This window comes from Protobothrops mucrosquamatus, unplaced genomic scaffold (assembly GCF_001527695.2).
Source record: "Protobothrops mucrosquamatus isolate PMUCROS unplaced genomic scaffold, P.Mucros_1.0 scaffold70, whole genome shotgun sequence".
Taxonomy (NCBI): Eukaryota; Metazoa; Chordata; class Lepidosauria; order Squamata; family Viperidae; genus Protobothrops; species Protobothrops mucrosquamatus.
In genome coordinates, this window is record NW_015386448.1 from 366,577 (window position 1) to 393,839 (window position 27,263).

The 27,263-nt window shown below is 45.1% G+C and overlaps 1 protein-coding gene across 1 annotated transcript in view; it reads left to right on the forward strand.

The window, feature by feature from the left end:
• Positions 1 to 7,204: 7,204 nt before the first annotated feature.
• The window catches only part of MYO5B (myosin VB), a 177,996-nt gene continuing 157,937 nt past the window's right edge, over positions 7,205 to 27,263 (forward strand). Inside the window, exons 1-2 of the mRNA XM_029283377.1 lie at positions 7,205 to 7,266; positions 26,708 to 26,864. Coding sequence (XP_029139210.1) covers positions 7,205 to 7,266; positions 26,708 to 26,864 — 219 coding nt within the window. The remainder of the gene's footprint in view (positions 7,267 to 26,707; positions 26,865 to 27,263) is intronic.

Here is a 27,263-nt window from a genome sequence, read left to right on the forward strand (position 1 = left end):
TTGTCCTGCCTTCGGGTGCTTGACTCCCTCTTCTTTGGGGCTTGAGAAGAGCTTGACTCCCTCTTCTTTGGGGCAGCCCCTGAGATACTGGAAGACTGCTATCCGGTCCCCCCTCGTCCTTCTCTTTATTAAACTAGACATCCCCAATTCCAGCAACCGTTCCTTATAGGTTTTAGCCTCCAGTCCCCTGATCATCTTTGTGGCTCTTCTCTGCACTCTTTCTAGAGTCTCAACATCTTTTTTACATCGTGGTGACCAAACTTGGATGCCGGATTCCAAGTGTGGCCTTACTAAGGCCTTGTAAAGTGGTATTAACCCTTCACCTGGTCTTGATTCTGTCCCTCTATTAATGCACTGTGTTGGCTTTGTGTTGGCACTGACTTTGCATGTGTGCAAATAGATGTGTACATATCTATAAATACACACCATCTGTTAAAAAAAAAAGGAAGCCTTTTTTAACACACACAAAGCAGAAACAGTGGGGAATTATGCACTGCGCCCCTGGCATTTCCAACATCTGGATGGCCAGATGGTAGCAGTTTTTTGGCTCTGCTTCAGTTGAGCAGCTCTGACTTTAAATTGAGAAAACTCCATGCAGACACCTTTACCGGCCTCCCAGGGGCCCCTTCTATTCTTTAAGGAGCTGAGAAGAGAAGGGGCATCATCATTTAAATCAGGAGTGTCCAACCTTGGCAACTTTAATACTTATGGACTTCAACTCCCAGAATTCCTCAGGCGGCATGGCTGGCTGGGGAATTCTGGAAATCGAAGTCCACAGGTTTTTAAAGTTGCCAAGGTTGGACACCCCTGATTTAAAGCAACAGTTTCTGTGTTGGAATGAATTTTGCCCAATTTCGTCTGACCGGTAGCTCCCTCAAACAGAAAGGGGCAAAGAGGCTGAAAATACCAAGTGTCAATGCTGCAAATACTGTATATTCTTGCTTTGACAATGTGCAGAACTGTCTGGTATATATATAGTTAAACCAGCAACTGGGAAAGAGGGAGGAGCATAAAGATAGCCCGGGAGAAAGAAACCGGAAGTAAATCACATCTTCCAAGTTGATTGGAAGATGTGAACCATGACCCTACAATAAGGGAGTGGAAAATGCTTGGAATGTTATGCGTAATGGAAGAGAAGCAGACCTAAGCATTTCCACCATGCTGTGCTGATGTATTGTAATCTTAATAAATGCTTTTAGGAGAAAACATGCCTGAAAGTCCTTTTAAGTGTTTCGTTACTCAGACACATGACACCAAGATTATTCTCAGGATGTCTTCTTTAGCACAGAGGCTCCCAACCAGGGACGCGTTCTGTGGAGAGAGGTTTTTCCGTGGACCAGAGGGTGCGTGGTTTTGTGTGCTGCCTGCATCTCGTGGATGGGGCTTTGCTTGTTTGTGCAGACCGGTTGCTGGCATGCTGTGGCCCGGTACTGGGCCACGGGCCGGGGTTTGGGGACCCCTGCTTTAGCATGTAGAGAATATGGTCAGGAAGAGGACCACAATAGTGGACTGCAGGCTTGTATGTTATTAGATCTAGTAGTTTTTCCATCTCTGTCTCCTGCCGTGTTACTAATTAGTTTCTTAAAACCAATTTGTAGAACCCCTGACTCTAAATTCAGTAAAAATCAAGGGCTGAATAAAAAAGGACAGGAGGTTATTGGCTGGGTTTGTCCATTGTGCTAACCTTAATGCTGGTTGGTTTGATTTTGGTTTGGAGTGTGAACTCTGTCACTCTGGTTTACTCGGTAAACTATGATGAAAAAAATTAAGATATGGCATGGCTTGAGAGCCATCCACAGACCTAAACTCTATAGCAGTGGTGGCGAATCTATGGCACGCGTGCCAGAGGCGGCACTCAGAGCCCTCTCTGTGGGCACGCATGCCGTTGCCCCAGCCCCGCCTCCCCCCACAGCCCCCTCCACACCAGCAGACCCCCCAGAGGAGAGTCACCCCCTGCGCAGAGCAGCACAGCCAAGGACATGGCAGCCGGGCAGCAGGTGCAAGACTCCCCCCCCGCACCCCGCAGCATCATCTGCTGCAGGGCCACCATGGTGCTGCAGGGCCGCCTGGGCAATCTGCTGTGGCAGGGCATGGAGGCGGTAGGTGGCCCTGCAGGGGGTGGGCGCGTGGCAGAGTGGGTGGGGCAGGAGGCGGGGCAGAGTAGGCGGGGCAGGGGGCAGAGCAGAGTCGGTGGGGCAGGGGGCAGAGCAGAGGGGGCGGGGCAGGGGGCGGAGCAGGTTTTGGGCACTCTAAAACAGTGATGGCGAACCTTTTAGAGACCGAGTGCCCAAACTGCAACCCAAAACCCACTTATGCATCGCTGAGTGCCGGGTGGCCGTGGCCCATTGGGTGGGCGTGGCTGCGGTGGTAACGGCAGACTGGGTGGGACTAAAAAGTTCAATCAATCAATTCCAACTTTGCAAGATCTTTTTTTTTCCCACCAGAAGTTGAAATTAACTGATTGATTGAACCTTTTTTGTTTTGCACACAGCAGCGGAGGCCTAAAGCAAAAAGGTTTTATAAAACCCAGCTGAAGGCCTAGGACTGAGGCGACGGCGCGCGTGCCCACAGAGAGGGCTCTGAGTGCCGCCTCTGGCACCCGTGCCATGGGTTGACCACTACTGCTCTAAAAGGTTCGCCAACACTGCCCTATAGTATCTTGGCTTATTGTTGTATGCCAATGCAGACCTTGGGCCAGAGTATAATTAAAGGAAATCATATTAACATCAGTTTGTAACTATGCTGTGATGTAGCTTAGTAGAATTTAGACATTTCCTGGATTAAGTGATCCCTTGGTCCTCCAGGAAAATGAAGTGAGAACAGCAGCAGCTTCCCTTCCTTTCCTTTCCTTTCCTTCTTCCTTTCCTTCCCTTCCCTTCCCTTCCCTTCCCTTTCCTTTCTCTTTCCCTTCTTCTTTCCTCCCCCTTTCTCTCTTTGCCCCTTCTCTTCCCCCCCACAAAGCACTTCAAGGTTTAATCCTCCATTTTCTCCCACGCTGAGAGTCCAGGGCTGACAGAGCCATCATCGCAGCCCTTTGTTTGTGTCCTGGATCATAGCAACTATAACAGCATCAACAATTAGACACTGCTGGTTAGTGCCAAAATCGCTGGGGTAGCCGGCCTCTTAATTGTCAGGGCCAGCAGAGGCTTTTGTCAAGGTTGTGATTTGACAGTCGGTGGGAGGGTGGCCGGCTCGTCCCCCGACCAAACCAAGGTAGTTTTCCATGTCGCGTGAATGCCATCACCATTTCTGGGCTGGAATCAAACCCCCCCGGACAAGGTACAAGCCTTTTAGAGTGTTCTCCTTTTCTCACCCTAGTTCTGTCAGATACGTTCCCTTCATTTTGCTTTCAGCTGAGTTGACAAGTCACTCCCGTTTATTAGATTGGGCATGATGGATGTAAGACAGCGAGAGCAGCGGGCTCGTCAGCGCCAGGAACAGGAACCAACGTGCCAAGGAACATTGAAGCACGTTGGTGCCAACGGCCTTGCCCAGCCTGGCACCCGCCCAGCCTGCAGTTCCTCAGACCCCCCATTAGCCGGGCGGAAGGTTGCCGTTACTAGCAAGGCCAGCCAGGAGCTTTGGGGCAGCGCTGTGATCAAAAGGAAGGTCAAGTCCGAAACCTGGAAATTGATACGCAAACGGGCGTCTCCGTGTCACTCTCTTGGCAACGGTATAAACGTGGCTGGCCAGCAGGGTTTCATGGCTCTTAGGTCCGTGTGGTAACCAGAGTGGACGCAAGGCGAGGCCAGCCAGGTACGGCCACCCACTGAGGCAGTTTACGGAGAGGAGAGCTTCTCAACCTTAGACATTTCAAGATGTGTGGACTTCAACTCCCAGAATTCCCCAGCCAGCATCTTTTACAGCATTGTCGTAACTTTGAATGATCGCTGTACAAATGGTCATAAGTCAGGGACCATCTGTATGACTGAGTGTGTTCCTAGACCTGGATTTATTACAGCAAGGCAAAAGTAGGTTTAGCTTCTTTGAAAAATGTTTAGTCCAATGGCCCGGAAGTGATCAGGTGGGTGAACAAAACGTAGCTTCTGTTCTGTATTCCGCATAATCCTTGCTTTTTTAAAAAAAAAACAGCCGGAGAGAAGAAGTCTGTTTGTATACATGCATCATATGTACAGGTGGGTCCTTGACTGACAGTGGCTCATTTAGTGACTGTTCAAAGTTATGACGGTACCCCCAAAATGATTTATGACCATTTTTCATACATGCGACCATTGCAGCATCCCCATGGTCACGCGATCAGAATTCGAATGCTTGGCGACCAACTCATATTTACGACAGTTGCAGCGTCCTGGGGAGTCACGTGATCCCCTTTTGCGACCTTGTGATAAGTCAATGGGGGAAGCCAGATTCACTTAACAATGTGTGACTCACTTAACAACTGCGGTGATTCTCTTAACAACCGTGGCAAGTGAATGGAGCAAAACTCGCAGGTTGTTCCACTGGTTAATTGTTCTAACTGTCAGGAAGTTTCTCCTTAGTTCCTGGTTGCTTCTCTCCTTGGTGAGTTTCCATCCGTTTATTTATTTATTTATTTATTTATTTTATTTAATTTATATGCCGCCCTTCTCCCGACAGGGACTCAGGGCGGCGCACAACATATTTAAAACCAGAACATATATACAATCCCCCCCTTAAAACCGAATTAAACCGAATTTTAATGTTGCGTCTTCCGAATATTTAAAACCCAATGTAAAATCCACCCTAGGTCAGGTCCNCAATGCAGCTCGCGCAGCAGCGGTGTCACATGGGAGCGACGAGTCCCTCCCAACACCGCCCGCGCGGCCGCATTTTGGACCATTTGAAGCCTCCGGGTGCTCCTCAAAGGGAGCCCCATGTAGAGAGCATTACAGTAGTCCAGGCGGGAGGTGACAAGAGCATGAGTGACTGTGTGTAAGGCGTCCCGGTCCAGAAAAGACGCTTTGGAGAAAAGCTTGACTGCCTCTTCTTTGGGGCAGCCCCTCAGATACTGGAAGACTGCTATCCTGTCCCCCCTCGTCCTTCTCTTCCTTAAACTAGACGTACCCAATTCCAGCAGCCTTTCCTCATGTGTTTTAGCCTCCAGTCCCCTGATGCTCTTCTCTGCACTCTTTCTAGAGCAGCGGTTCTCAACCTATGGGTCACGACCCCATTTGGGGTCGATCGACCATTTCATGGGGGTCGCCAAGCAAGGCTGTCCACCATTTTTTTCCCTTTTCCGGCGGGTGCCTTACCTCCCTTGGGCTGGGCCAGCTGGTGGTCGGCCTGCTCCGTCTCTGCCGCTTGCCAGCTACACCTCGGCCGGCGCAGGGGGCGGAACCACGCATGCGCGGCGCTCCCGGGCAGGGAAAGTCCTTGACTTACGACCGGTTGGGTAGTCCTCGGCTTACGACCGGTTTAGTCCTCGGCTTACGACTGGTTTAGTCCTTGACTTACGACCGGTTGGGGGTCGCAGCATTAAAAAGGTTGAGAACCACTGTTCTAGAGTCTCAACATCTTTTTTACATCGTGGTGACCAAAACTGGATGCCGTATTCCAAGTGTGGCCTTACCAAGGCCTTGTAAAGTGGTATTAATACTTCGCGTAATGCTTTCCTTTGTGGGTAAACGAACTGATCATATGAGGAAAGCTTTTAAATTTAAACTGCAAATTGTCACCCTATTTTATGCAACTTTCCCCCCCTCGAGAATCTGTTTTGTGCATGTGGCCACCCCCCCACTTGATTTTCCTGCTTTTTTTTGTATCCTAAAAGATTATTTCGGTCAGGTCATGGAAATGTAAAAATGTCCCAGGTGGCCTTTTGATGAATGACTGTTTTTCCTTTACGATTTCAGATCCTGGAATATCCGGTTGATCCTAAAGAGAACAAGTTTCCTTTTTTGCGTAATCCAGATATTTTGGTTGGAGAAAATGACTTGACAGCTTTAAGTTACCTCCATGAACCGGCGGTCTTGCATAACCTAAAACTCCGCTTTTTGGAATCAAATCACATCTATACCTATTGTGGTGAGTATTACCATAGCAGTGTGTGGCAGCAGCCAAAAAAAAGCTGATAACAATCTTTGTATTGTATAAACGGAGACATAGAATCAAAATCACGTGAAGTCTTAGTATGGCTTTATAAAGCCTTAGTAAGGCCACCACCTGGAATATACCGCATCCAGTTTTGGTCACCCTATTACAAAAAAAAATGTTGAGATTTTGGAAAAGTGCAAAGAAGGGCAACTAAGATGATTTAGGACATATGAAGATGAAAACATACGAAGAACGGCTGCAGGACTTGGGTTTGCCTAGTCTAGAGAAAAGGACTAGGGGGGACATGATAGCTGTATTCCAGGATTTGGGGGGGCTGCCACAAAGAGGAGGGGGTCAACTTATTTTCCAAAGCACCAGAAGGCAGGACGAGAAACAACGGACTGTTCGAAGTTACAACGGCACCGAAAATGTTGACTTATAATCGTTTTTCACACTGATGACTTCGACAGCATTTGTATAGTCACGTGATCAAAATTCGGGCGCTTGGCAACTGGCATGTATTTAGGACAGTTCGACTGTCCCGGAATAATGTGATCATCATTTGTAACTTCCCAGCCAGCTTCCGATAAGCAAAGTCAACGGGGGAACTAGATTTCCTTAACAACTGCAGTGATTCACTTAACAACTGTGGCAAAAAGGTAATAAAATGGGACACAACTCACTCAACAACTGCCCTGCTTAGCAACAGAAATTTTGAGCTCAGCTGTTGTCCTAAGTCAAGGGCTTCCTATAGTTTATATTCAAATTAGCCTCTCTGTTATTTCAAGTTCTGTAGTAGACACTTTAGAGATTTTTCTGGTTGAGAAAAAGTTGCCAGCTTAGGAAACCTGCAGCAGTTGAATTTTAATTTGGAAGACCTTCAAACATGCTGAACATATAAAACAAAAAGTAGGGGTGAGTGCTTCTGCTTGCTTATTTATTTGCTTAAATAGCAGGCAATGAGCTTGCAAATTGATGCACGATAAAAAAAAGGCCTGTTTACACTATGAAGTGACCAGTGAGTCATATTTGAACTACTCTACTTGTACGTTTTTGTGCCTCTCTGTTTTTGCATTGTTTGAAGTGTTCGCATTCTTGTTATTTTTAAGGTATCGTGCTTGTTGCCATAAATCCTTACGAACAGTTGCCAATTTATGGACAAGATGTCATCTACGCCTACAGCGGCCAAAACATGGGCGATATGGACCCTCATATTTTCGCAGTTGCAGAAGAAGCATATAAGCAAATGGCCAGGTGGGTACAAAGCTTTCTTCCTTTCTGCTGGTAGCTGTATTGAAATGGAGACTGAGGTTACCCTAAATGAACAAGTAGATTCAAATTCAGGAGGTAAACCATGATTAGGCTTCTGGAAATCTTCATGATAAATCTTGTAATGAGGGGAAAACAGGGTGCCACTGAATGCAGAATGCAGCATCTGAGAAGCTCAATTTAATTTATGGTTTTAGTTATTTCTTAATCTATACCAGTGGTGGTGAACCTGTGTCACGGGTGCCAAAGGCGGCACTCAGAGCCCTCTCTGTGGGCATGCGCGCCGTCGCCCCAGTCCTAGCCCTTCAGCTGGGTTTTATAAAACCTTTTTGCTTTAGGCCTCTGCCGCCGTGTGCAAAAAAAAGGGTTCAATCAATCAGTCAATTTCAACTTCTTGTGGGGAAAAAAGATCTTGCAAAGTTGGAATTGATTGATTGAACTTTTTAGTCCCACCCAGTCTGTCGTTACCACCGCAGCCACGCCCACCCAATGGGCCACGTCCACCCAATGGGCCACGCTCACCCAATGGGCCACACCCACCTGGCACTCGACGATGCATAAGTGGGTTTTGGGTTGCAGTTTGGGCACTCAGTCTCTAAAAGGTTCACCATCACTGATCTATACCCTGGTCCTCGTGGTTAAACAAATAGAAATATGAACATGCATTTGTTGTGTCATGTCAAGTGGCGTGAAGGTCCTTTCCTTAAAGCAGTCTCCCTCAGTCTGATGCTCTCTAAATGTGTTTAAACCTCAACTTCCATAATTCCTTGATGATGGGGAATATCGTCTTCCAGTTAGGTTGCAGGGAAACTGAGTCCCCATATTTAAATCTCTGGTGAATTAAAAACACTTCGTAAAAGCTGGAGTTGCTTAGAATTGTGTCTGATTTAATCTTCCATTCATCTGCGCAACATATTTCTTATTTTTTCACAACACTTGTGAGTGGAACAACAGGATGCGAACCTTTGAGATACCTGTGAAGGGTGTCTTAGAGATGCCTGGGGCCAGGATGTTGATGGATGGAAATGAGTTTTTATCAGGCCCTGAATGTAGTTTATTGGTTTAAGTAGTTGTTTTATTATACAGTGTTTTGATTTTGTCCCCTATCAGGAGTTCTTTTTGGTAGATAGATAGCAATAAAACATCGCTAAATATATAAATCAAGGTTATTGTTGAATTTGGACTGGGTTGGTTCAAAACACAGAATCCTTCCAATGCAATTATACAGCCAGCAGCTAGATCTGAAGTCATTTTCTTTATTCCAAAAACTTATCCATCCCTTCTCTTTTTACATAACTTTATTGATTTTCAAAAAGGTGCAAAGTTAAAAAGATAAACAAAGATAAAGATAAACAAAAAACAAACAAACAAAAGATTTTAAAAAGTCCATAGAAGAATAAAAGAGAAGGTGAAAGAAAGTAGAAGAAGGAAAAATAGAAAAAGAATGGCTTCTGACTTTCTTTGGAACGATACAAATAAAAAATACACCAAATTCTGACTCTAAGATTAACATTTCTCCACATTATTTCCACAGTGCCATATACTGTAATTCTAATCATCACATTCCCAAATCAACTTTTTCATTTCTTTCAGTTTATCACAAAAAGTTCAAAAGTGATGTCTAAATAGTAATAATATTTGTCAAGCCTTTTCTTTCACCGAGGCTGTCAGTTTTGCCATCTCTATCCATTCCATCAGTTTCACCCACCCTTCTTCCAGTGTAGGAATTTGTAAGTCCTTCCACCTTTTGAGCCTATGGAAGTCTCTCTGCTCTTATCGTGTATAAAGACAAAGTTCCATAAGATATTCCCATTTGTTTGTCCGTTTAAGCCTCTGGTTTTAACTTTCAAAGTCTTCTGCTTTTCTCCTCCTCTTGACTGATCTACTTTTAAGAATTCTTGGTCACGGCAGAGAATGAGGACATAGCGCAGTGGTTCTCAACCTGTGGGTCGGGACCCCATTTGGGGTCGATCGACCATTTCACGGGGGTCGCCAAGCAAGGCTGTCCGCCATTTTTTTTGTCCGCCATTTTTTTGTCCGCCATTTTTTCCCCTTTTCCGGCGGGTGCCTTACCTCCCTTGAGCTGGGCCAGCTGGTGGTCGGCCTGCTCCGTCTCTGCCGCTTGCCAGCTACGCCTCGGCCGGCGCAGGGGGCGGAACCACGCATGCGCGGCGCTCCCGGGCAGGGAAAGTCTCGACTTACGACCAGTTGGGTAGTCCTCGACTTACGACCGGTTTAGTCCTCGACTTACGACCAGTTTAGTCCTCGACTTACGACCAGTTTAGTCCTCGATTTAGGACCGGTTGGGGTCGTGGCATTAAAAAGGTTGAGAACCACTGACAGCGGTATGTGGGAATGACCTTGAGAGACGGGGAGAAGAGAGGCAGCCTAAGGGAAGGCCGAGGTAAAAGGCAACCTAGCCCACAGTAGGGAGGTGGGCAGGGCAAATGACTTAGAAGGGACCCTCCCTCGTTTCTCAGGCTGCATAGTTGAGTGGGGAGATTTATACTTTCCGACTTGCAAGATTCTGTCAATGTCGTCAACCTTTCCGTCACGTCCGACCCACAGCAGCTCTATGGATCAGGAGTCTCCATGGCCCTCTGCCTTGCTCTGCCTCCTTCGGGTCTGGCGTGGTCATCCCAGGGTCATCCTTTATAGTGTCCAGTCAGCGGGCGCTAGGACGGCCCCGTCTCCTTTTCCCACTGATCGCTCCCAGCATCGGCTCTCCTGGCATGTCCAAAGCAGGGCAGCCTCTCCTTGGCCCTCTTGGCTTCAAGTGATATTTTTGGTGATGTTTTGGTGATTGAGTTCGGTCGAGGACTTCTTTCTTTGGGATTTTTGGGGTGCATCAGAGTCGCCTCCAGCACCACAGTTTGAAGGTGTCCACCCTTCTCCCATCTGCCTGTTTCAGAGTCCCAGTTTCACAGCCGTAAGTAGCAATTGGAAAAAGTATTGTGTCAACTGATCTGCATCTGGCTGGGAGGCTGATGTCTTTGCTCTTCCGGGTGTTATTCGTGGCGGAGCTGGCAGTCTTCTGATCTCAGGGTTGCAGTCACCACGTTGGTTGATCTCAGAGCCCAGGAAGACGAATTCCTTTCCTGTTCCGATGGTCTCATTGTCGCTCTGCGCTCCGCCCTGGGTGTTCTCTTGCAGCTGTCATTATCTTTGTTTTCTTGATGGCTAAGGTGCAGTCCCAAATTTTTCACTTTCATCTTTGACTCTCAAGATTGATGTCACCTTGCAATAAAGTAGAATTAGTTCACCTGGCCCTGCTTCTTGTCTACCTTGCAAGGCTGACAGAATGCAGACCATACAAGCGCTTGCAATGATGGTTTATTTCCCTGTCTTTTCATTCACTCTCTTTATTGCTTCCCTTTTATTAGCTTTATTCCTTTTTTTTTCAGCACTTGTTCTTTCTGTGTAACTTTAACATCAATAAACTCTTGAGCCAGATTCAGAATGGTGATGAGCAGGAGTAGCTCTTCAGACCTAATTAGGGTTTTATCCCCCCTCTCCTGTCCTGAGATTGGCCTGCATGGCAGTCCAGAGTGACCCATGGGTTGTCCTGGGTGGGTCACGGGGCTCTCTGCTGAAGTTTTTGTCTTTCAAGCGAGTTTAAGAACAGGGTGGATTCTGCATAATTAGAAACTTTTGCGGAACTGCTGACGTTGAACTAGCATATTTAACTTTTAAAAAGTTCCAAGACCAGTGCAGGAATACAAGATCTGCCTGAACACAATATGGGAAGTCCTTGACTTACAACAATTCATTTAGTGACCGTTCGAAATTATAATGGCACTGAAAAAAGTGACATGCCCGTTTTTCACACCTGCAACTTTTCCAGCATCCCCCCCCCAGGGTCACGTGATCAAAATTCAGATGCTTGGCAATTGGCTCATATTTATGACGGTCGCAGTGTCCCCGGATCATGTGATCTTCTAACAAACAAAGTCAATGGGGTTGCCAGATTCACTTAACAACTGTAGCAAAAAAAGTCATAAAATGGGACACAACTCACTTAACAACTGCCCTGCTTAGCAACAGAAAGTCAAGGACTACCGGTATACCAGCCTGGCTGGGAATTCTGGGAGTGGTAGTCCAAACACACATGGAAGACTGGTGGAGGGTTAACACTGGGAGGAAGAATTCAGGGGAATGCTGAAGTCAAAGGACGTGTCTGCCCAGGGTACTTTAAACCAGAGGAGAGTATTTTTTGTGTGTGTCTTTGTGTGCCCTTAAACCAACTTTTGCTGTGAAAGGACGAACCGCCTTCAGCTTGCTCATCTATTCCTAAGCCTGCGGTTTCTGTTTTGTCCCCAGTGCAGTTGGATTCAGGCCACTGCTAGGAAGAAAAACCCACGTACATTTTTTCCCCCCGTAGCTTTTCTCACTGAAAAAGTCTACCTGCAAAAAGGTGGGTTTTCCCCATTTCTGGAAGGTTTTAAGCAGAAGTTAGGCATCTGCCTCTCAAGGATGCTTTAATGGGTTTTCCTGAACAACTGCAGAGAGCTTGAGGCCCCTTCCCACTGCAGAATTCTGTGGGGCTGCGTAGAAAAGGGAACATCAGTTTTGAAGAGAAATAGCTTGCTCTAGAACAGGGGTCTCCACCCTAACTGTGGTAAATTGCTTAATGTCCGTGGCAAAAAAGATTGTAAAATCAGGCACAAATCATGTAACGTGCATCCCTTAGCAACAGAATTTCCAATCCATAGAACAGAACAGAACAGAACAGAACAGAACAGAATAGAATAGAGAAAATGTAGAATAGAATAGAATAGAATAGAATAGAATAGAATAGAATAGAATAGAATAGAATAGAATAGAATAGAATAGAATACTTTATTTGGCCAAGTGTGATCCCAATTGTGGTTCTGAGTCAAGGGCTACCTGTACAGCTAGGAGCAGGATAGGAAAACAATTTAAATATTTCAAAGTCATATGGATATAAACTGCTTAAATTTGAATATTCTCCGGTTTCTCCTCAATCTGAATTTCTTAGTTCTGCATGGTTTGAGGTCCTTTTTCTTGTTCTCCCTGTAGATTGTAAGGAAAAAGGCAAACAATTCCCCCCCCCCCCTTGGTGTAGTTGAAAATGCAGTTTGTTCCTTGTTGTAGATAAAGCTCCTTCTAGGATAAAATTGTGCCCAGAAGTTGTCTGTAGGAGCAGAGCTAAGAATTTCTTCCTTCTCTCCTTGCTTCTCCTTCATTTAGAATAATCTTCCAATTTCTTTTTTGTTGCCTTTTTTTTAAAAGGGGGGCACAGAGGTTTTCTCATCCTTCTGTAATATGCTGTTTGTTCCTTGTGCGTGTTTTGAACATTGTCGCTTAGGAGAGCGGTGTAATGTTTCACTCATCTTGTCTCACCCTGCAGTATTGAGATAACTTCCTGGTGGTGTTTGTTAAATGCTCCCAACTTCCTTGAGCCTCAGGTGTGCTAACAGCAAACTCCACAGTCTGTAAACAGATTGCAAATAAAAGAGAACAAAAGAATGGTGAAACGAAACAAAAACCTGTAATATGATATAATAACAACAGCTGATGGGTTTCTAGGAGGAACAGGGATGGGCGGCTAAGGGTGGGTGGGGGGGTGGGGGGGGTGGGGGGGTTAATTCATTCCCCCCCCTTGACTTCAAGAGGTCCACCTGAGGCCTACCCCTGGGAGCCTCACCTGGACTTTTCATATTTTTATCTAACCATGGGATGGATTTTGCCATTTTATCTTCCTGTTATCCTGCCGTGCTCTTCTCCTAAATGCAGGGACTGCAAACGTAGGAAGCTTTAGCCAACAGTCATGCAATTTTGGGATTATTTGTAGAGCTTCTGGTTATTTTTAAATGTATGGAGTTTATAATCCAGGGTTACATATGACCGAGATGTTGCTCAGTTCTGAGTTTAAACCAAAATGTTTGACAGTCACTGTTCCGGTATGTTTTATGCTCAAAAATATTGTACATAGCAATAACTGTTAGGCTCATATGCCATCCCATAGCACACTCTGGATGGTTTTGCAGGGGTAGTCAACCTTGGCTCTTTTATGACTCGTGGACTTCAACTCCCAGAATTCCTGAGCCAGCTGTGCTGTGCTGGCTCAGGAATTCTGAGCCAGCCAGCTGTGCTGGCTCAGGAATTCTGGGAGTTGAAGTCCACGAGTCATAAAAGAGCCAAGGTTGACTACCCCTGGTTTACAGTGTAGAAGCATTATTATTTGCACGTTGCCCCCAACAATCTGGGCCCTCCTTTTATCAACCTCAGAAGGATGGAAGGCTGAGTCAACCTTGAGCCCCATCAGGATCAAACTCCCACCTGTGGGTAGAGTTTGCCTGCAATACTGCACTTTAACCACTGTGCCACCAAAAATGTCGTACATCTCAGATGGAGGCATGTAAAGAAAATCAGAGATATTCTGCGGCCCTTTAAGCTTGGCTGTTGGATCCCGGTCTTTCAACGTGCAAAATTGGCAGTTGGAGTTTTGATTGTTTGTTAATCCTACACAAACTCACCACTGTTAAAGCTGGCAGCTATTTATTGAGTGTAAGTTTATCTAAACCAAGGAATCAATCGGTATTATGAGGCCTTAATCAACACTGACATTGGTCCAGGGTTATTTTATTCACAGTTTGTTAAATAAATCAGAGGAGTTCATATATACAATTAAACAATGAAATATAATGCAATAGCTTTCTTAGGGTGACCTGGGAATGATTTTTAAGTAGTAGTGAGCCTGGAGTTCCACTCCTCTTAGAATAGAGAAACCTAGATAAAAAATTAACTCTGGATGATTTTAAATATAAATTGAATGCCATTCACATTCTTGCTTTGCCTGCATTGAATAATTGCTTAATCTACCATATCCCATATCCCAGCTTGCTGGCAATTCTGGTAAGGGTTCAGGAACCCATATCTGTAGGAGAAGAGCCGACGTAGCAGGTTGGAGTTAAATGTGTCAGCAGCCTAGAGTCCTTAGGTTGCCACAAAGGGTCCAAGCTCAGCCGCTCCTTGAACTATGTTGACGCTTATCGGGCACTGATTCAGTTTTCAACTCTAGTTGATGAGATTCTTGCGTACAGGCTTAAGTTGACATGCAACTTAATGTATGCTCCTGATCTTTTGCACCTAACAAGTATTCAAAGGTTTCATGTAGCCTGCAACTATTGGTCATCCAGATTTGCCATTAAAAGTAGCTTCACACATCAGACACACACACACACAGAAGCTAACAATGATTTAACACAATGGATGAGAAGGACTTTGAGAGCCACAGTTCATTTAATAAACACCAGCACTACTTCTATCAAAGCCCCAGGTTCAAAAGAGAACATCCACTACAGCACACCCCAAAGCTTTCTGTAATAAAACATATATAATTTTTGAAATTATATGACTGAGCTATTTCGAATCCTGCTTTCTTCCACCTCTGTAATTAGCACTAATAATCATACTAAACCAAGATAAAGGAATGTGCATATGTATGAAAAAGAAAAGATTGCACCAGGGCAATTCCTCTTAACCACATAATATGTGGTACTTTGTAGAACATTAAAAATAAACATAACAGAGGCATTTTTAAAATTAATGCTAGGGTGTGAACTTTGGGCCTACATAGATTCTTACCTGTCTGTCATTAAGCTAAAATCACCAGTATTCTTCTGAGAAGCATGTAATGTTGGAAAAGGTGGAAAGCAAAAGAGGATAACCAGCATGTCCCAAAGATGCTTTTTCAAGAGGCAAATGGATTTTTCCTCTAAAGACGTTTTGCTTCTCATCCAAGAAGCTTCTTCAGCTCTGACCAGTTGGTGGGGAATGGAAGGATTTATACTCCTTGCAGATAGCTGGTCATTTGCATCCTTTTATAGATAATATAATTCAGAGGTCCCCAACCTTTTGGGCACCAGGGACCGGTTCTGTGGAGAGAGGTTTTTCCACGGACCGGAGGGTGCGTGGTTTTGTGTGCTGCCTGCATCCCGCGGATGGGGTTTTGCTTGTTTGTGTGGACCGGTTGCTGGCACACCGTGGCCCGGTACCGGTCCACAGACCGGGGGTTGGGGACTTCTGACTTATGGGGGTTTTGCTTGTTTGTGTGGACCGGTTGCTGACATGCCGTGGACCGATACTGGTCCATGGACCGGGGGTTGGGGACCCATATAATCAACTTATTGCATTATTTGCATCACCTTCAGTGAATTGGCAACAATTTCTGCTCTATGGCTAAAGTTAAGGCACTTGATTACTGTGTATATGTTTAATATTCTCTTGCTGAGAATGACTGGATGTGGGAAGATTTCCATGGGTGAAGTAAGGACTGAATGAGTGGGTGACTCAAGCAGATGAAATGTCATTGATGCTTGGCTGGATAAATCCACACTTTTTCCCTTGTGCCAGTCACAGAGAAATGTGAATTTATTCCCCCTAGTTCCAGAGAGCAAGGCAAGAACTAGTGGTGGAAGCCTTACAGCAGTGTTTCTCAACCTTGACAATTTTAAGGCATGTGGACTTCAACTCCCAGAATTCCTGAGCCAGCATGAGGGAACTATGGCCCCTTTATGACTGGTGGACTTCAACTCCCAGAATTCCTGAGCCAGCATGAGGGAACTATGGCCCCTTCATGACTCGTGGACTTCAACTCCCAGAATTCCTCAGCCAGCATCAGGGAAACTTTGGCCCCTTCATGACTTGCGGACTTCAACTCCCAGAATTCCTGAGCCAGCATGGCTCAGCTTGGAAACCTCTCCCTTTCCCCTCAGCATGGCTGGCTCAGGAATTCTGGGAGTTGAAGTCCACCAGTCATAAAAGAGCCAAGGTCGCCCACCCCTGCACTAGACAAAGAGATGACTAATGGCTTTATTAAGATTTCTGATTAGAATGATCATTAGGCTTAATGAAGGGAGTCCCTCTGAGGTCCTAAAGTCTTAGTTTCGTGAGGATATTTTGCTTCATGTTTAAAAGAACGGCCCAGACTCTTAAGGGCAATTAGTGAAGCTATTTTTAAACACCCTCCATCCACTGTGGGAGAACCGTGAACCCGGAGAGACAGAGATAAGATCCAGTAATAGAAACATTTATTTTGCTGACTAAGGGAAGATAAAGAAAGTCTACATGGAGGGTGATATTTACACGGGGAAACGTTTGATAAAACGGAAGGGGCAAATGTGTGGCTGCTGTTGCAAATCTATGTCAAGCCAATCTGGAATTTAATTATTCTTCTTTTTTGGCATTTGAATGTTTGAAGACAAGTGGAAGGCAGGAGAGCTAAAGCAAGAGACCAGATGTTTAGTTCCCACGACACCTGCCAAATTTATTGTTCTATTTGACTCTATTTTTTTTAAAAAAGGCCTTTTAATTAAAATAATAAAGGCAAGCTTGTATGCCGCAAATCAAAGCACCAAATTTTGGTATCATCTTGAATCCCCAGAATACCTTTAGGTATGTTTATAAAATAAAAATGAGAAATGCTGGTAGCTCTGTACTTTAGAGGTATATTTACAAGCCCACAAAAATGCTGATTATAATCTGCTATAGAAAACAAGCAAATGAATGTGGATACAAATGGTTCCAAATCCTGATGCCAAGAGGAATATATATATATACCCACTGCTTTAAGGTCTCACATCTACAGCTCTGGGTTCAGGCTTCATATAAAACCCAATTACCTAAAACTGTTAGTGATTCACGTAGAAATGTTGCATTAGTTGTTTAGAGTTTCTCTCATTGCTTGCCAAAGATGGGTAGGAAGAAAGGTCTGTAAAAATAATCACTACTGATGTTAGCATCTAGCAACATTTTGTCATTTTTCTTTCTCTCTTCCATATTCCTCTTAAGCGTAATTTTTAATTGCGTAATCTCCCTGTTCAGGAAAAGCATTCCAAGGTGACTTCCCTGTTAAGGAATTGTGGAAGACCCTCTATTAGACATTCTGGGACATGGGAAGCAAACCTGTAGATCTCCCCATTTTTCTCTCTCTATTAAATATAGGTAATTCTCGACTTACAACCATTCATTTAATTCGAAGTTGGACCGGCACTGAAAAAAGTGACTTATGACTGATTTTCACACTTAACGGCCGTTTTAACATCCCCACGGTCATGTGATCAAAATTCGGACGCTTGGCAACTGACTCATATTTATGACGGTCGCAGTGTCCCCGTTGGGTCACGTGATCCCCTTTTGCGACCTTTTGACAAGCAATGGTGAAGCCAGATTTGCTTAACCAGCCTGTTACTAACTTAAGAACTGCTGTGATTTATTAACAACGGTGGCAGAAAAAGCTCGTAAAATGGGGGAAAACTCACTTAACTACTGCCTTGCTTAGCAACATAAATGTTGGGTTCGGTAGTGATTGTAAGTGGAGGATTACCTGCGACAGCCAGGAAGGGGAGAAGGCTGTCAGGTGTCAAAGGCTGTCAGGTGTCAAAGGACTTGGCAATCATCTGCTGCTTTTCCCTCAAGGCTTCGGAGACCCTGGCGCAGTTTGGTTGAGACTTTGACTTATAGAAGGCCTGGCACACTAATGGTAGCGGAATGAACGTTAACCCTTCCAGTTCATGCCCCGTAGCTGTTTTCCTTGGCTGGGTGCCACCAAATCTCGGTGGAATCTCTTCCCAGTGTGGTTTCTTCCTTCTCAAGTGGAACAATATTCCCATTTCCTTATATATTGGTTTATCTTCTTCCCGTCTTCCCCCGGGGCTTTTAAGGGGAGGAAAGTGGGAAACCGTACCGGTTTTGGTATTTTCTGAGCCTACATGGTTTGGGGTTTATCCCAGTACAGGTAGTCCACCACTTACGACCACAACTGAGCCCACGATTTTGTTGTGCTGGAAAGACTCTGACAATAGCGATATCTTTTTTCCTGGCAGCCACTTATCAGCCATCCAAAAGTTCAGAGGTCTAACTGGAATCGCATACAGGTGTCTCTAAGCCTTTTGTAGGATGGTGACGTTTAAGATCATTGACCAGGTGTTTTTCATGGTTTTTTTTTTTTTTAGAGAGTCTGGGTTATTTATTATAGTTCTCAAAGCTGAGTAAGTCTGAAGTTTTTCAAGCTGGAACACAGAGGGGTCATTTCAGAGGATCTGGTATTTTTTCCCACTAGCAAGGCTGCTCTATCTGTCATTTCTGACATGCTGGAAAAAGAAAGAAAGGAAGGAAGGAAGGAAGGAAGGAAAGAAAGAAAGGGAAGGAAGGAAGGAAAGAAGGAAAGAAAGAAAGAAAGAAAGAAAGAAAGAAGTACAGGCAGTTGCTAACTCTCCTGTAAAAGAGAGCACATCAAGAGAAGCCAGGGATTTTGTATCAACCTTTTGGAGTACTTTATCATCTCTCCTGTAAAAATGCGAAATTTAATGCTGCTGAAGAAGGCATATCCTTTCAACGTACAAAGCAAAACATTGATTTCCTTCTCTTTTAATAGTTCTAGGAAGGAGCAGCCATAAAACCACCTCTGTGTAACATTTTTGGGAAACCTTCCTTTTACTAGAGATAAGCTTTTATTGCCAAGGGTTCAGAGGGTGACGCATCTTATTCAAAGGAGGCCAGATCAGTAGGGAAGGATTAAGCCGAGGGTTTTGCCGTGAGGGTTTGGGGTAAGGCAGGTATCCATGGGAAGTTTTTTTTTTTAAAAAAAGCTTTTTTTGCATGCCAAGGTTGAGTCTCTGAGTTTCACTGAGGAGAGGAGGAGGAGAGGGTGAAGAGGGGGAGGTGAAGAGGGGATCGATAAAGAGAAGGAGAAAGAGAAGGAGAAGGATGAAGTGGAGGAGGATGATTGGGTGGGCCGTATTCTGTGGCTACTTTTCAAAAGCTTCATTTGCGAGTCAGAGGCAGTCGGGATCTTGCCCTCCCTTTATCCTCAAAGCAGTGCCAATGCTTTCTGCAAGGAGAGCAAGTTGTGGCACTAATCCATTTGCATGAATGGAAACCCCAGATTCCACCCTGGGATTTCACCAGTTTTGAAACCGGTTCACGGGGGAAAGCTGTTGACAGACAGTTACACACGAGGCCCGTGCAGTGATCCAGATTCAAATGGAAAAGGTGATTCCGCAGCACATGGGTTAACCCCAGCACTTGCCAGTACTTTAAATCAAGCATTTATTCCCCTGGGTGGGATTCTACACGGAAAGACTCGGTTTCACTGAGTTTTATATTTTTATTTATTAGATTTATATTCTGTCTTTCATCCAGGAGCCCCAGATGGCATACGTCATGCTCCTTCCGGCCACATTTCTCTCTCTAAAAGCCCTGTGGTGATGAAATTGGCTGAGAGGTGAGCTGGACAGGCCCAAAGTCACTTAGAGAGCTTCCAAGGCTGAGGATGGACTTGAAGTTGGATTTTTCCACTTAGTCCAGCCCCTTAACCACCTGGCCTCGGTGGTTCTCAGTGGCTAGCAGATATTGCTTCACCATGCTTAACGTTTCTTGAATCACATTTTCCTCTTTTACTCTAAAATTGCTTCACTGCTTTATTGGACAGTTACCTCGTAACACTGAATTACAGGCTGACTGTCTTTTGGCCACATTAACCTTTCCACTTTATTTTGCACTGTTCATTCTTCTTCTTCTTGTGCTATATCCGTTATCGGACGTTGGCGATCACGTTGGCGATCCTGTTTTTATCGGCAGCCGCACGAAAAAGTGCTGCTGAGTTTCGTCCAAGCCAGTCCCTTAGTTTTTGAAGCCACGATGTTCTTCTTCTGCCTGGACCTCGTTTGCCTTCAATCTTTCCCTGGAGGATTAAACGGAGCATGCCGTATTTTTCTGGGCGTCGCATCACATGTCCGAAATATTCTAATTTTCGTAGAATATGTAGAATGGATGGAATAGGGCAGTGGTGGCGAACCTATGGCACGGGTGCCAGAGGCGGCACTCAGAGCCCTCTCTGTGGGCATGCGCGCCATCACCCCAGTCCTAGGCCTTCAGCTGGGTTTTATAAAACCTTTTCGCTTTAGGCCTCCGCTGCTATGTGCAAAAAAAAAAAAAGGGTTCGTTCAATCAGTCAATTTCAACTTCTCACGGGAAAAAAAAGATCTTGCAAAGTTGGAATTGATTGATTGAACTTTTCAGTCCCACCCAGTCTGCCGTTACCACTGTAGCCCCGCCCACCCAATGGGCCACACCCACCCAATGGACCACACCTACCCAACGGGCCACACCCACCCGGCACCCAACGATGCGTAAGTGGGTTTTGGGTTGCAGTTGGGACACTCGGTCTCTAAAAGGTTCGCCATCACTGGAATAAGGCATTTTGTGAAGACTTAGTGATGTTCATCTGATAAGCCACATGGGTTTCCCCAGAAACTTCATTGCCAAGGAGATTTAGGAGAAGAGTTCAGGTAATCCACCATTGTTGTTCTAGCAAACACAAGCAGCTCTATGGTTTCTCAATTTCAAGCAGACCATAGAGTTGGATGGGATCTTGGGGGGTCATCGGGTCCAAACCTTCCTGCTCAGTGGAGGAAATGCAGTACTAAAGTCCACCTAAAAAGTGATTGTGTATCTTCTGGTCAGATGTGAAATGCCCCTGAGGTCATCATAAATAATGGTTAACCACCCAAAGCCTTTTTGCTTAATTTCTTGGAACCTGACCGGGTGGTAGTTTAGAGTGGAAATCACCCTACTAAAATTACCAATCCAGAACAGCCGTTTCTCGCAGTTTTGTACAGATAGTCTTCAATTTACGATCACCATTAAGGCCAGAATTAACATTGCCAAACTAGGTGGTTCTCGTAAGCGAGGCGCACCCAATTTTGTGATCTTTTTGCCACATTTTTTGAAATTGATCACTGTCGTTGTTAAGCGAATCCAGATTCCCCCATTGACTTCGTTTGTGGGGAGTCATCTGGGATGGTCACAAATGGTGATCACACGATCCAAGGATGCTGCATCCTTGAGAAATACACACCAGTTGCCAAGCGTCAAAATTTCAACCAGCGCCTGTGGGATTGCTGTGATGGTTGCAAGGGTGAGGATCAGTTGTAAGTTACTTTTTCGAGGTTTTGTAACTTTGAACCATTGCTAAACCAGTGGCTATGAGTGCAGGACTATCTGTAAAAAAAAAAAATTCTCCCTTGCCTCATTGACATCGTTTTATTTTTGAACCCATTGCAGCTTCTCTATGATTTTTTTAAAAAAAAGAACAGGGCACTATGTGGACATGTTTTGATTCCTGTAAGCTAAAGCAGAATAGATACCTTGGAAATTGAAGCTATAATTCAGTTAAGGTAGCCCAAGCTAGTGACAGATAAGTGCTGTCCCTCTTATCAGTGCATAATTCAATTTTACTTTTAAAGTTAAGCCTGGAGTGACATACCCTGACTGGAAAGCTGAGCATAAAATGGATGAATGAATAAACATATTAACTTTTTTTTTGCAACCACATCAGATTGAATCTAGCTAATTCTTTTTACATACCTTGTGGTGATGCTAGGCATTCCTTTTCATACACCTATCGTTACAAAATGATTTTTTTTTAAAGTTAGCAGCTGTCAGTTTTGACCTAGTATTCTTTTTGTCAGCGTCATGCCAAATAATATATAAATATATTTTGTTTTTTGAGATGTAAATTATCTTTACCTCCAAATCTGACATTATGATGGAAGCCTCAATCCTATTACTTGGTGTGTAACATATTGGGCAATATATTGCTTCCCCTGGATGGTTCCAGGTTGTTAGGGCAATTATTGCAATTATTAGTCCTTTATTGTGTTGATTTTTGTTTTACAAAGGGACAGCTTAATAAACAGCCAGACTAAATTAATTTTTAAAAGAAAGTTTCACACATGATTTGCTGGAATCTTCTTCTTTGAGAATTCAGATAAAAAGTCAGCAATTTCATGTGATTCCTTCAACTTTGCCTTTTGGTCCCTGAAATAGGTTTACACACAAATGGCCTTACTTTTCATTGCTTTGGCCTGGCCTCCAAAGTGCCTTTGTGCTGTTCGCATGTTCCTTATAAAACAAGCTTCATCTTGCCGTATTCCTAAAGAGAGAAGTAACCTAAAACTAAGGAGGAATTTCCTGACAGTGAGAACAATTAACCAGTGGAACTCCTTGCCTCCAGAAGATGTGGGCGCTCCATCACTGGAGGCTTTCAAGAAGAGACTGGCCAGCCATTTATCTGGAATGGTATAGGGTCTCCTGCTTGAGCAGGAGGGGGTTGGACTAGAAGACCTCCAGGGTCCCTTCCAACTCTGTTGTTCTGTCTTCTGCAAGTATGGTGTTCTGTCTCTGGCCGTGCTAACTTAAAAATAAATGGCATTATTAAGATTAGGCTACAACACAGAATTTTGCCAGAAGCCCCAGAGAAAGTGATTTTTTGGGTGTGTGTGCATTTTATCTTGTACCAGTTGTAGGAAACTAAATGCAAGTTCAGCTTCAAATTCTCATACTTCTTCATGATTTAAAACTGATCGCCATGCTGCCCCTCAAAATTAAGACTTCTCATTGGTGCATAAAGCTTTTCCTTCTCCATCTTGATAATGGTGGGAGAGCCTTTAATTTTGCCAAGGCTTCAGCTAGTTTCAAAAAGAATTCACATCCGTCTCCCAATGTTAAGGGCAGTATGTGCCGTGTGGTCTTCGGAGGACATTCATCAAATTTTCCCCACATTTGCTGGACACCTGAGATCATTTTTTAAAAAATGTTGGATAATAGCTTCTTTATTTTCACTAACAGAGAATCACTCTGAGAGTGAGATGGGCATTGCCTAAATTTGACAAATAAATAAATAAAAATTATGTTGGAAGACTTAACATGAGGGAACAATTACTCAGCTGATATGGCTTTGTCTTGTTATTGTTCTGTTTTTACTGTCCATAAATTTGCTAATATAGTATTATAAAGACAAATATGTCTTAAAATGCGACTATACCCTTAAGGATAATTTCCACATTGTATACAAATATAATGTAGAACTGTATTATAAATAAAATATGTGGATGTATAGATTTATTGAACCAATGGGTGGAGCAGCCAAAATTATTTATTTTCAGAAGCAGAACACGGTCCCAGATTTGCAATCTCAAATCATCAATGTGTGTTTATGAACTGTCTATTGATGATGCTATGAAAAGAGTGGTCAATATTACTCTTTATGATTAAAGTTTAATGATGTTTAAAAGTAGCCTGAACGATTCTCTACATGTAATATATTTTTATTACTTTCTTTTTCTTTTTCTCTGTTTTGCTTTTGTGTATTTTATTTTTATTTTCCTCCGTTTTTCTTTTCTCTATTTTCTGGTGTTTTTTTTTTAAATATTAAAGCAATATAATTTTTTTAAGATGATTTCAAAAAAGGGAGTACACTTAAAACAAATCACGTGCCACTGTAACATTCTTTCTATCTCCCCTCTTAGGCTTTATTTTTTTTACTATTAAAACTTTATTTGAATTGTTTATTCTCATCACATTGCTGGCACTTAGGCCAAGCAGGAATGGGGGAAACTCCCGTTTTGCAGTGTCAGGTAGCAGGAGAATAACAGAAGATGCTCTCCTGAGAAGGCAGAGCGGTGGTTGAACCATCGCTTCCCCCTTGCCTCTTTATGGGACCAGCTTCATTCCAGAATATTGAAAACATTAACTGTAGGTGGATGGAGGCAAACAGGAGCTGCTCAAAGGGGGTGCTCAACTTACAACCACAATTAGGATCAGAATCTGCATTCCCAACCAAGGTCAGCCTTGCCCGATTTTTAGAAACTTTTTGCCACTTAAGCAAATCACTGCAATTGTTAAATGAACCAGGCAGTCCTTCAGGGCTTCCCCCACTGACCGCTTGTTGGGAGCCAGCTGGGAAGGCTGCAGAGGGGGATCACGTGACTCTGGGATGCCGCAGCCGTCATGAAGCATCCAGATTCTGATCATACGCCTGTGGGATCAAATGGATCTAACTTGAGGACAATCTGTATCCGGGTTACACACTTTAGAATCACTTCGGACCGTGCTTTCCTACGCTCCAAGAATGGGCATCCCACAGCAGGGGTCCCCAACCCCGGGCAGTGGCCCCGTGCCGGGCTGGGCCCCTTTTGGAACTGGGCCGCACAAGTGGCAGGTGAGCATGCGTGCGCAGCTCCACTTGAATGAGCGGTGCATGGAAAGCGCCATTTACGCGAGTGGTGGGGGCACCTCCCTGCCACTTGTGTAAATGGAGTTGGCGCATACCTGCCGTTCACCTAGAACCCTCCCCCTCCCCCACCGGTCCATCAAGCCAGGAAGGTTGGGACCGCTGTCTCACAGCCTTAGAGCAGGGCTTTTCAACCTTTTCACCCATTGTACCACTTTTAAGATATGGCGATATCCGAGTATCACCAGTTACCTAGCAAGATGTCAAAAAGTTGATAAAAAAAAAGGAAAAAAGTGATGAAGTACAGGTAGTCCTCAACTTACAACAGTTCGCCTAATGACTGTTTGAAGTTACAATGGCACTGAAAAAAGTGCCCCCCAAGCCACAGCCGAGCAAGACACCTGCTTGTCTACCTGGCGGTGCTCTTCCTCCTGTCCGAGGTTTTCATTGTTGTGAGCATTTCTGTTGAGGATTGGCAGCGGGGGTGGGGTGGGGTGGTGTTTGGTTTTTATTCCCCCCCGTCTGCTGGGTGGTTGCAGCAGGTTTTGGTCACATGACCCTGGGACACTGACCGTCATAACTATGAGTCAGTTGCCAAGCCTCTGAATGTAAATCACAAGACCCTGGAGAGGCTGCAACATTCCAGCTGATCGGCGCTTCTTCTGGGCTCAGCGGAAGTGCCAGGATCAGTGCTGAGCTCCAGCTGGATCCTGGCGCTGATCCTGGTGCTTCCGCTGAGCCCTGACAGCCCCGAAGAAGCGCCGATCAGCTGGAAAGCGGCACTGATCCTGGGGCTTCCGCTGAGCCCTGACAGCCCTGCAGCTCCAGCCGTCTCTCGCTCAGGCTTGTGCAGTGCTGCCACCGGTTCAGCTCATTCCCCTCCCCCGCTACCCCTTTTCTAGGATGGTTGCGTACCACCTGCCAGGTGCCCATGGACCACAGGTGGTACCCCTACCACTGGTTGAGAAGCCCTGCCTTAGAGGACCCGTTTGGCCTTGCCAAGTTCCAGTGGGAAATCATATATCTGTGGTGTTGTGATTTGGGGGTCTTTTGGGAAGCTGCAGAAAGTCATAGAAAACGGTTAATTTAAGCTTCTTAAACTTCTAGAATGTATTTCCCTAAAAAAGTGAAGGTGGGAAAATGGGTCGCGATGTTTGGTCCCACCCTCTGGGTGATGTCAATGCTCTGTCTACATGCAGCCTGCAGAGGATAAAAGTAGCATGAAAAAATGGTGCCCTGTTTTAAAAAATGGCCTTATGGCATTGCCTTAGGAGGGAGAGTCTTCTGCAGGGGGTCTCCCCTTTTCCCCCCTCCCGCCCCCCAGAGGTTTCCGGAATGTTTCCTAATATTTAAACAATTGCCAAGTAAGAAAACAGATAGTCCCTAAACCTCATGTGGAGATCTATTCCCTTGTCTGTCTGTCTATATCAGGGGTGTCAAACACAATTTCATTGAGGGCCGCATCAGCATTGCAGTTGCCCTCAGGGGGGCCGGGTGGGTGTGGCCAGGGTGGGTGTGGCCTACTGGGTGGGCGTGGACAGCTCTACATCGTTCCCGTCAAGGGTGCCTGTGGGGGTCTGGGCAGGAGTGGGACAGATCAGAGGGTCTCTGGCAGAAGGGGGGGGGACCGGGGCAAGTGCCAAGGCATGGTCCACTGGAGGAGCCTCACTGTTCCTCTCAGGCCATGCACGGGGGGGGGGGCTTATGGAGCTAAGACTGAATGCGTTTCAGCATAGATGGCCACCACAAAATTGTACATTGGCTCCCGGCCAGCTGGCCTGGGCCAGGGCCAAGGCAGCAGGGGCCGTTCCCTCACTGTTTCCAGGATGGCTTCGCGGGCCACATGAAACCACTTCGCGGGCCGCATCCGGCCCCCGGACCTTGTGTTTGACATGTCTGGTCTATATCCTGCCTTTTTTATGTTTACAAATAATTCAAGGCACTGAACATATCCTACGTATCTTCCTCCTATTTTTGCTACAGCAACAACGCTGTGAGGTTGGGTAGGACTGAGAGAGAGGGACTGGCCCAAAGTCACCCAGCCGGCTGTCATGCCTAAGGCGGGACTAGAACTCACCGTCTCCTGGCGATTGACCCAAAGTCACCCAACTGGCTTTCATGATTAAGGCAGGACTTGAACTCACAGTCTCCTTTCTAGCCTGATGCCTTAACCACTAACTAGACCAAACTGGCTCTCAAGTCAGTGAATTATAAATAAGGCAGAGATTTTTAGGAGGGCAGGAATCGAACCCGCACCAAGTCAACTCAGGCTGCCCCATTCCTAGAAAGAAGGCTGGGCCTGTGTGAAGCAGTCACGGCAGAGCTGGCGAGAATGGAGAGAAGCATTGATCGGGCGTTGTCTCCTCTTTCTCCTTCCCCGTTTAGGGATGAGAAGAACCAGTCCATTATCGTTAGTGGGGAATCCGGTGCGGGCAAAACTGTCTCGGCCAAATACGCCATGCGGTTCTTCGCATCAGTTGGAGGCTCCTCCAGTGAGTCCAACGTTGAAGAGAAGGTCCTGGCTTCCAGTCCTATCATGGAGGTAAGACCTTTGGCGAGAGAGGGGGGGGAGATTCTTTTAATTGTGTACAATGCAAAGAACATGTGTGTTACAATGGAAACATTTAGGCCTGTTGTTGTTCAGTCGCTGAGTCATGTCCAACTCTTCATGACCCCACGGGCCATCGTATGCCAAGCCCCCCCATCCTCCACGTTCTCCCGGAGTCCTCTCAAGCCCATGTTCATTTATTTATTTATTTATTTATTTATAATTTAATTTATACCCCGCCCTTCTCCTCATGGGACTCAGGGCGGCTAACAGCCTCATAAAAACTACAATACAAATACAATAATTAAAAGCCGAATTAAAAAGAAATATTTAAACAGGCCGATCAATTAAAATTATCCTTAAAAATCCCCTGAAACTTTAAAATCGTTAAAA